At 37.4% G+C, this 10,620-nt stretch overlaps 2 protein-coding genes across 2 annotated transcripts; both read left to right on the top strand.

Annotated features, from left to right (window-relative positions):
• The first annotated feature begins 2,378 nt into the window (after positions 1-2,378).
• On the top strand, positions 2,379-3,549 carry LOC103848571 (outer envelope pore protein 24B, chloroplastic). The gene is made up of 3 exons (XM_009125455.3): positions 2,379-2,665; positions 2,760-3,119; positions 3,317-3,549. Exons 1-3 carry the CDS (start codon positions 2,465-2,467, stop codon positions 3,395-3,397), a joined length of 642 nt encoding a protein of 213 aa, XP_009123703.1. The 5' UTR covers positions 2,379-2,464; the 3' UTR covers positions 3,398-3,549.
• Positions 3,550-7,605: 4,056 nt separating this feature from the next.
• Positions 7,606-9,358, top strand: LOC117131987. Its single transcript, XM_033285260.1, has 3 exons — positions 7,606-8,058; positions 8,418-8,898; positions 8,994-9,358. The coding sequence occupies exons 1-3, from the start codon at positions 7,606-7,608 to the stop codon at positions 9,356-9,358; spliced, it is 1,299 nt and encodes a 432-aa protein (XP_033141151.1).
• Positions 9,359-10,620: the final 1,262 nt, after the last annotated feature.

Here is a 10,620-nt window from a genome sequence, read left to right as displayed (position 1 = left end):
GTTGTTCGACTTATAAATTAAAAAGAATACAAAATTGATTGTATAAAGAAATACTACAATATAATAGTTTTAGTTTATGCCTATGATACTTCGAAAAAAGGGAGTTATGTCTATGTTGGATACACGTGCTTCTTTCAACCTTTCATCAAAACTCTGATAGTTATAACAATGATTGGTAATCAAAACTCTTTGTTTATCAGATTCAGTATCTTTTCCTTTTTTTCATGTAGATTAATTTGCTCTAGTATATTATTTTTCATTACGACTAATTTTTTAGTAAACTTTTTGTAATTCAAATAATCAAATGTTTTAAGTTTTTCTGTTCTTTAAAGCCAGTCATTAAACTTATAAACCACAGTTTAGTCTTTGATGACGTGCAAGCTGAAGTGGTATATGACTCAATAATTAAAAATATTTCATCTGATGTGGTAGTTGTCTCAGCATCGAATCCACCATTTGATTTTGTCAAAAAAGGAGAAGCCATTCCAGAGGTCATACATAGTGCCATGAATGATCGGATCGGTTATTTATATGGTCGGACGGATTTGGGTTCTATGTTTTGGTCCAGTTTGAAATCTGTTTTTATCCGTCCTTATAAATTGCAGAATTATCTTTATGCTATTTTTATATTTTGTGATCTTTAATTTATTTTAGAAAATATATATTTATAAGAATATTATATACATATGTATTCAATATCATGTATATTGCAATATTTATCTTATATTTTTTTGTTTGTTTAAATGAATGTATTTTTATATTTATAAAAATAAAGTAGGCTAATATATTTTGTCAATTTTAATGGAGTAATCCACAAAAAAAACATACTTATAGTTAATTTGGAATTTTCCATTTTCACAAAATTATTTCATTGTTTTAGTTATTTTTCTTTCAATCCATCTATACTTAGATATATTAAAATAAAATCTATTAAAAAGTGGAACGTATTATTTTAGATTGTTTGGAAACATATTTTGCTAATGTATTATTTGAAATATTTTTAATTAATGTAATATAATATAATTTCTTATGAACATATAAGTCTTTATATATTGATTAAAGAATTAAAATGAATTGATAAGTGTTTACATATTGCTTAGAAATTCCTATGTATCGGGCTTCCTTTTTTATTTTTAGTATATATAATAGAACTCTATGAATTAATAATCGATAACTTAATAAACATAATAAATTAATAATTTTTTTAGTTCCAATTTGTGCCGGTTCAAAATATAACACAAATCGATGAAATAATAATATTTTTTAGAAAATATTATGTAAATTTGTTGTCCTATTAAAATTATAAATTAATCATTTATATATATACACAATATATATGTATATATTGTTTGTCTTATATTCAAAATAAAATTATTTTTATATTTTTAACCTTAATATATTTTTATGAGATTTAGTAAAATTATATCCAAAATCACATTTAAATTCTATGAAACATATTTTATATACACTAAATAATATAGTAAAATCAACATAAATTCGACTCAAAAAAATAATTAATATATATACACTAAAAATAAAATATTCTTCTTATTTAGAAAAATATATATTACAATATAATAAATTTAAAAGGAATTTTTTTTAGATTAACAACTCTATAAATTAATAAAATGCCATAATCTCAATATTATTATTTTGTAGAGTTTTTACTGTAATTGTAATTGAATGATTGAGTGTTGGATGATTAATTGATAAAATATATATGTTTATTATTATGCTGAAATTTTAAAAGAAAACATTCACATATTAAATATATTTTAGGAAATATATTTATACAAATTTAGTTGATTAATGTTTAATTATATATTTTGTTATTTTCTAAATTTTATAATTGAAAAATAAATTTTAAGATAACAACATAATCTATAAGAATTATCTTATTTAAGAAAATTAATATTAGTAATAAAAATTTGTTTGTAGTTATATAATTAATTATATATAAAATTTATTAAGGGTAACAATAACTTTAACTGCTTAATTATTATAAATAGTTTTATATCTTATTTTAAATTTTATAACTGAAAAATATGTTTTAAGATAACAACACAATGTAAAAATTATTTTTTTGAAAATAAAATTAATATTATAAATTAAAATTTGTTTTTGATTATAAAATTAATTATATAAAAATTCATTAATGATAGTATAGATATTAACCGATTTAACTTTTAACGTGAGAGTTCGATTCCAAAAATTTACGTTGCAAATAATAGTATAGATTAATTTATGAATTTCTCAGGTATTTGTTGAGCAAAAATTATTGACGAAACAATATATTTTTGGCTTGCAAAAAAAGGGATCCGCACGTGCGAATGAAGAAGGCACGAAGCGGAGAATAAGACCGTGTGTTTTTTTTTTTTATCTTCTCTCATTTCGCCGCTCTCACCAAACCAAACCTCTCTTTCTCTCTCTCTCTCTACTCTTTCTCTCTCTAGGGTGAGTCGAAATGATGAAAGCTTCAGTCAAAGGCAAGTACGATGGGGACAAGAGCACCGGAGTTGGTTCCCTCGCCTTCAACGCCGGCGATCTTAAGCTACGCGCCACCATGACCGATGCAACCCTCGTCGCTGGGCCTACCTTGAACGGCCTCTCTCTCGCCGTGGAGAAGCCTGGTTTCTTCATCGTCGAGTACAACGTCCCCAAGAAAGTAACTCTTTCACCTTCCTCCTCTTTTGATTGATTTCAGTTTCCATGGAGATTGCTTACGATTATTCCTAGGGAATCCATTTGTGTGGTTACAGGATGTTAGGTTTCAGTTCATGAACACAGTAAGGATTGCTGAGAAGCCATTGAATCTGACTTACATACATAGCAGAGCTGATAACAGAACAATCGTGGATGGGAGCCTTTTGATTGATCCTTCTAACAAACTCTCTGTTAATCACATGGTGGGAACAAACAACTGTAAGCTTAAGTATACTTACGCTCATGGGAAGATTGCTACGTTCGAGCCGTGCTATGACTTTGCGAAAAACGCCTGGGATTTTGCGGTTTCTCGCAGAGTTTATGGTGATGATGTTGTCAAGGCTACTTATCAGACGTCTAGTAAGTTGCTTGGTATGGAGTGGTCCAGGACCTCCAAATCCACTGGATCTTTCAAGGTAAATATTACGAAAGAGACTATATCTATCAGTGACTTGAGACATAAGTGTTAGTTTTAATGGGATGCATAGGCTTATTTGACATAAGACATGATCCATTGTGGGTGTTTGTGTATCGATTTCTCTTGCAGTAGCTTTAGTGCATGTTTAGACAAACACGATGAAAGGTTTGATTGTTGATTCTTGTTTTCAAACAGGTATGTGCGTCTGTGAATCTGGCGGAGGAAGTGAAAACGCCTAAATTGACTGCAGAAACCACATGGAACCTTGAAATGTAATCTCTTTTTCGATTAACCAAGTTTCCCACTCAATTGTTTGGTGTGTTACATACGATTTTACTAGCCCTTGCGAATCTTCCCAGATTTTGTGGTACATTTCGTGAAACATCATCCATGCTTCTATTATCTTTGCAATTTATTTTTCTTTTGAAGTTTTGTTTGTTAGAGGATTAAAAGTTTGACATAAGTACACATTGTTGTAAAAATTAACTCTGAAACATAAGAATTGTGACTCAACTTTGAGATGAAAGAATGAATGTCAAATCTGATTGGTGATGGGGATAAAAGAGCTTTTAATGTTAAGAAAAATGATGAGAGAGCACTAAATGATAGCAATAAGAGCATGAGCATTGGAGGTTCACTAGGGGGGTTCACACGTTTTTCAAAAAAAAAAAATTATTATAATATGTAATAGTGATGATCCTGGCTCTCCAAGCCCTTTCTGTGTGAACCTGGATCGTTACTGTTCAGCGGGCCCCACGCCACGTGGCGGCCCGCTATTGGTCAATTTTTTTTTTTTTTTTTTAAAAAAAAAAAAAATAACAAACGAAAAATAAAAAAAAAATAATAAAATATTCAAATTATGAACCCCAACCAGGGGTTCATTAATGCTGGTGGTCTAAGTAGCCTCCATCATTAACCCAATCTCTTAATTGAGATTCTTAGCTTCGATTAAGAGATGTTTTTAGTTTTTTTTTAGATTTTAACTGAGAAAAGTTAATAACTGTTTTTTAAATAAGAGATATAAAAGTCGTTTTTAGTTGAAAAATGTAAAAAAAAAACAAAAAAGTGTTAAATCATAAGTTAAGAATTCCGACTAAAAGACCGGGGTTAACCATGCCCTTAGGCATTCGATTCCGGTTAGATTCTTCAATCGTTTTAGAAAATTTGGTTCGGTTTTGGTTTAGTTATTTTGAAATTTTGTTTGGTTTGGATAGCAAAGCTAATATTCAATTAATTCGTGTTAAAAATAGGAAAATTCAGATTTTTCGGGTTAAATATCAGATTGTTTCTGATTTTTGGATAATTGTATGATAATCCGGATAATTTAAAATATTTAGGATATAAAGTATTCTGGTAATTGTTTTTTTTTTGGTATTTCAATTTATAAATAATGAAAATTATTTGATTGTTTTAAAATTAAATATATTTAATATTTATAAGTATATATATTTTAGAAATTTGGATACTCATTCGGTTTTTGGGTCCGACTCGTTCGGTTTCAATTGTTCAGTTCTAGAGATATAGGATCTGCTCGGATAAATCTTACACTCCAACCAAAGCTCGTTTTTATTTGCTTCGGTTCTTGGTTTCGAATAAATGTGTCCATATCTAGCAATAAAAAATGAAATTAGAGTTTAGTACAAAATAAGTTTTGGTTTAGAATTTATACTTTTGTAAATAATTTATGTACCTTGTAAGTTTTGTAAATATTTTATTTGAATTTGTGTCAATAATTATGTTAATTTATTTATTTAATATGTCTGACATTTGTTTTGATTTAACTACATATAATTCACTAAAGAAATTAATTAGTATATAGTTTTATAAGTTTAATTTTGTTTTATTTTTCTTCTAATATATATGATTTTATAGGTTCATTTAAACTGTTTCGTACTTAATAAATATTTGTACTTTTCATAAAATAGCCTGCAAAAAAAGTGCAATCATAAAAACTATTAAAGATAAGTAATATAGGCAGCAATTCTTCTTGTTTAGAGCATGAAACCTCACTTCTTCTCCTGTTTGAATAATTGCGGCCTCCAAGTCATATTTTCACATGCCTCCGATAAAATGGATAGTTTTATTAAAAGGTTATCTTTTCGTATTTCATGATACAATATGGAATGATCTAACTTAAATTTTGAGTACAATGAGCTATAAAAGAGACCCCTAAACCCTACAAGAAAGGGATTAACTATTATTCGCTTTCGGCTATAGAAACATGTAGCTAAAACTATAGGGTTTACAGAACCATTACTTTTGTACTCCTGCTCTATTGATCAATAAAGCATATCTTTAATCTATTCATCTTGCCTGATTACACTACTTCATGTTTCAATAGTATTACAAAGAAATATAATTTTACTGTAACGACCCAATTTCGCAGGCCCAACAAGGCCCAATCAGTTTACAGAAAACCCTAGGTGAGTTCCTATTTAAACAGAGCCAGCCTATTATTTTATTCAGAAAAAGTCTAAAGCGTCGAACCCCTGCAGATTTAGAGCCGTCAGAGAGAGATATTGGTGAACTGTCTCAGCCACCGTCGACTGAGATCAGATCAGTCACGCTGCCGCCGTCTCACTCCCTAGGTAATCCGCAAACCGCCTTTTCCGATTAGTTAAATGTTGGCCGTTTAGTAAATCGTCGATATCTCTCTAACCGTTGGGTTTCTCGCGATTTCAAGGCCACCAGTGTGTTCGTGACGTTGAGACGAGTCCGGAGCAGGAGTTTCAGCCGAAGATCCTCCGCGACGCGCCCACACGCGCAGGAGGAAGAATCGCGCGTGAATCCCACGCGCCGCCATCTCCGCAGGACGTTCGCCGGAGCCACCGCAGCCGGCCACCTTCCGTTCGCCGCCAGGAAGCCGCCGCCGCATCGCCGCCGCGTCTCCGCCGCCGCCGTTGATTTTCCGGTAAGCCACCACCATCGTTGGCCGCCGCCGGCGACTGGTCTACGGTGACTCGCCGGTAACTCGGTGACTCGGCCGAGTTGACTCAGCGAGTCAAGCAGTTGACCAGTCAAGCCGGTTCGGGTAGTCAATTGATTTTATTATTGATTAAACCGATCGGTTATTGGGAATTGGTTTGGTTTGGATTAAACCGAATTGAAATCAATTTTAATCTGGTTTAATTGAAATCGAATCCGATTAAGGAAAACCGATGGTTCAATTCAATTTCAATTTGGTCAAGGGTTGACCGGCTTGGGTCATAGTAGATCGGGTTGACCTTTGACCAGCGGGTTGACTTTTTGACCAGATCGCCGGTTATCCGTTTTGGACCGTTCGAAGGGTGTTCTGACTTGATTTTTCGCCCTGATTTCAGATTTGGAGTTTGTTTGAGCAGCTGGAGTTCATAGCTATCACTTTTCCACATTGCTAAGGTGAGGGTCTATTCCGTAAATCCCGTACCAGTGTAGAATTCTCTCTATCGTAGTTTAGATTTCGAATCATGATCCGTCTGTTTGAATTGAGTCTGTTTGAGTCTTGTTTGTTAGTTAGCTCATTCATTGTAAATTGGAACTAGGGGTCTAGAGGATTCAACCGTTGATTTGATTGTGTGATGTTAAGAAATGCGATATATATATGTATGTTTATATAGTTATGAGTAGGGACTATGTGAGTGGGCGGGGGTCCAGAGATGTCTGGACTAGCGACGCAGCTTTGGTGGGCGGGGGCTCAGAGACGTCTGGGCTAGCGATGCAGATTGTGTGGGGCGTGGGTGCAGAGACATTTGCATTCGACACAGCTTTGGAGGGCGGGGGTACAGAGACAGACTGTACTAGCGACACAGCGTATGTATATATATATATATATTTGTATGAGCAGATGCGAGGTGTACGGACTAGCTATATGCTATCATCGCATTGCTTGTGTTGTGTGATGCTTTAGGCGTCTTGTTTGTTCATGTTAGAGCTAAACTTCCATAGTGGGAGTTATATTACTCAAGTCAGTGGTTTGCGTGTTTAGCATCCCCATACCTCACGGAGTAACTCCCCTGTTACTCACCCCTCATATTACTTTCCCCTTTCAGGTGAGACTGACGAGCAGGAGTGATTGCTATTGGATTGGTGCTTTGGAAGTTCTATTTCTTTTATTTTCAGACTTTCGATTCTATGATTTTATCGATATTTCGGGATTTATCTCTTTTATTGCATTTATGGTTATTTATTGGATTTATGACTTTGAAGTTGACTTTTGAGAAGTAATAAATGGAGATTTCAGACTTTTTATTTATTTAAGTTATTTTGGAAAATACGGGTGTTACAATTTGGTATCAGAGCGGGGTTCCGTCCCGGCTCTGACCCGGGATGACGATTTGTGGGGACTCGGTTTTTAATCGGTTTTAGACTTTTTTTTTTTAAGTACTTATGGGAATATGGGGATTTAAAAAAAACAAAAGTAAATAGCACATTTTTGCTTGGCATTATGTCTTGAATCGTTAGTGTTCGGTTTCGGCAGAAGTTAATTGAATTGCTATTTCTTTCAAATGCCGCCGCGTAAGAGAGTTGTTCGCACTCAGGCCGCTAGTGCTCCTCGAGAGGGTGGAAATGAGCATGTGCCGCCACTAGTTCCACCGATTGATCAGGATGCCCTTAGGCAGATGGTGCAGGATGCTGCCAGACAGGCCGCACAGGAGGCAGTTCAGCAAGCTGTCCAGGAGGCTGCTAGAGTAGCTGCACAGGAAGTGGTTAGGCAGATGGCTGCAGCTCAGCAGGGTCAGCAGTTTCCACCAGTTCAGGCTCAGGGGCATCAGCAGCCCCCTATTCAGCTGGTTCCACCAGTTCAGGTTCAGGGACAGCAGCAACCCCCTATCCAGCATGTTCCAGGGATTTTCCAGGTTCCACCACCAGCACCACGCGTTCTTCCAGGGCAAGTTCCTGAGGTTGTGCCACCCGTTCTTCCAGGGCAGGTTCCTGAGGTTGATGAGACGCTTATGCGGGTAATGAGACAGACGAAAACTGTGGGTTTGGAGACTTTTGAGGGAACAGAAGTCTTGGAGCGGCCTATAAGTGGAAGCATAGGCTGGCTTCGTGTCTGCAGACAATCAATTGTCCGTTGCGCCTTTGTCTTAATATCGCAGAGTTGTATCTGCGTGGAGATGCATTGGTATGGTGGGATGGAGTGCGATCGATGCGTGAGGGCGACATGACTTATGAGGATTTCCTCATTGCATTCGACAAGAAGTATTTTCCCCATTGCATTCGACAAGGGTACTAGGAGTGTCAGGGAGTACGATCGAGAGTTTTGCCAGCTCCGCTTGTTTGCTGGTAATCATTTTGATGGAGATGACTTGATCAGGAGGTTCTTAGATGGTATGCGAGTCGATCTCCGCGGCAGGTGCAGTATGGTTACTTACACCAGTTGGAGGATTTGGTAGAGAAGGCTGTTGTGCAGGAGGCATGTATTGCAGAGGAGCAAAAATACTCTAAGGCTCCACCCAAGACTGGAAGAACTACAGAACCACAGAAGAGGACATGGGACCAGTCAAACATCCAGTGCTACAATTGTGGAAAGATGGGGCATTTGAGTAGGAATTGTCGGAGTAATCCAATGGGTGCACGGGCAGGACCAGCAGCACCAGCAGCACAGACAGCACCAGTAGCACAGGGAGTGCAGGCAGCACCAGCTGCAGCATACGCACCAGGAGCTTGCTTCACTTGTGGCCAGTTTGGCAATATCTCTAGGTTTTGCCCGACTAAAGGGCCTGGGGCCAAGCGTCAAGCCATCACTCCGCGTGTTTATGCTCTAGGAGAGGCCAATGGAGCTGAGACGATAGCCGGTATGTATCTTTATCATACTCGTATGTTTTTTTTTCTTGAGTAATTGTGTTTTGGTGGATATCATGTGTAGTTAGGAAAAAAAATTTGTGTGTAGGATCGGTTTCTGTTGGAGGTAAGGGAGCTCACACTCTATTCGACGCGGGAGCTTCTCACAGCTTCGTGAGTTCGCGTTTGGCTAAGTCTTGGCCTTTTCGAGGTGTCTTTGAGCCAAAGGCTAAGCAGATTCGGACGGTCGGTACAGAGAAATTGGGAACCACCGGCGTTCACCGAGATGTACCAGTTCTACTGGGAGGAGCTGACTTCATAGGAGACCTAGCAGAGATGGAGATGGATTACTACGATGTCATACTTGGGATGGATTGGTTGTCACGGCATCGAGTGGTGATAGATTGCATGCGAGCGAAAGTTAATATTCCTAGAGGAGATGGGAAGATCACATTCCAGTGTCTCCAGGTTTAACGGGGAATTTCGGTTATTTCCATGTTGCATGCTGAGGACTTATTGGAGAGAGGAGCAGAAGGATTTCTGGCGACTATTTCGATGGTTAAGGAAGATGGACATCCTGAATTACAGGACATTTCAGTGGCCGAAGAATTTCATGATGTATTTGAAGCCTTAAAGGGGCCACCACCAGCCAGAGGAGATGTTCTCAATATTGAGTTGGAACCAGGAACGACACCGGTTTCGCGGGAACCATACCGTTTAGCACCAGCAGAGATGGCTGAAGGGAAGATGCAGTTGGAGGAGTTATTGAGTAAGGGTTTCATCAGACCTAGTACTTCACCGTGGGGAGCACCAGTACTGTTTGTGAAGAAGAAAGATGGGAGTTTCAGACTTTGTATCGACTACAGAGGTTTGAACAAGGTGACCATCAAGAATAAGTACCCGCTTCCCCGCATCGATGAGTTATTGGATCAGTTGCAGGGAGCTTCATGGTTTTCAAAAATTGACTTGGCATCAGGTTACCACCAGATTGCGATAGCTGATGAGGATGTCCGGAAGACTGCTTTCCGTACCCGTTATGGACATTATGAGTTTGTGGTGATGCGATTTGGGTTGACGAATGCACCTGCAGCATTCATGAAGCTCATGAATGATGTGTTTCGGAGCACTTGGATACGTGTGTGATTGTTTTCATCGACGATATCTTGATCTATTCTCGGAGTAGAGAGGAGCATGCAGAGCATCTGCGGATTGTGTTGGATAAGCTCAGGGAGAATCAGCTGTTTGCCAAGCTGAGTAAGTGTAGCTTATGGCAGAGGAAGATTGGATTTTTGGGTCACGTGATTTCAGAGGCAGGAGTTGCAGTAGACCCGGAGAAGATTACTGCAATATCGGAGTGGCCTACACCTATGACCGCCACCGAGATTCGTAGCTTTCTGGGTTTAGCAGGATACTACAGAAAGTTTGTGAAAGATTTTGCTAGTATTGCGAAACCGATGACACGGTTAACAGGCAAAGACACCAAGTTTGATTGGACGGATGCTTGTATGGAGAGTTTTACTGAGCTGAAACGAAAGTTGACAGATACGCCAGTGCTGGTACTACCTAGACCAGGGGTACCTTATGAGTTTTATACAGATGCGTCATGTATTGCTTACGCATGACGTCAGTTGAGGCCTCACGAGGTCAACTAACCTACTCATGATTTGGAGTTAGCAGCAGTTGTTTTTGCGCTAAAAATTTGGAAGTCATATTTGTATGGAGAGAAAGTTCAGATC

Source organism: Brassica rapa, chromosome A02, assembly GCF_000309985.2.
Source record: "Brassica rapa cultivar Chiifu-401-42 chromosome A02, CAAS_Brap_v3.01, whole genome shotgun sequence".
NCBI lineage: Eukaryota > Viridiplantae > Streptophyta > Magnoliopsida > Brassicales > Brassicaceae > Brassica > Brassica rapa.
The sequence above is the reverse complement of the archived record's forward strand: the minus strand, read 5'-3'. Positions and strand labels throughout refer to the sequence as shown.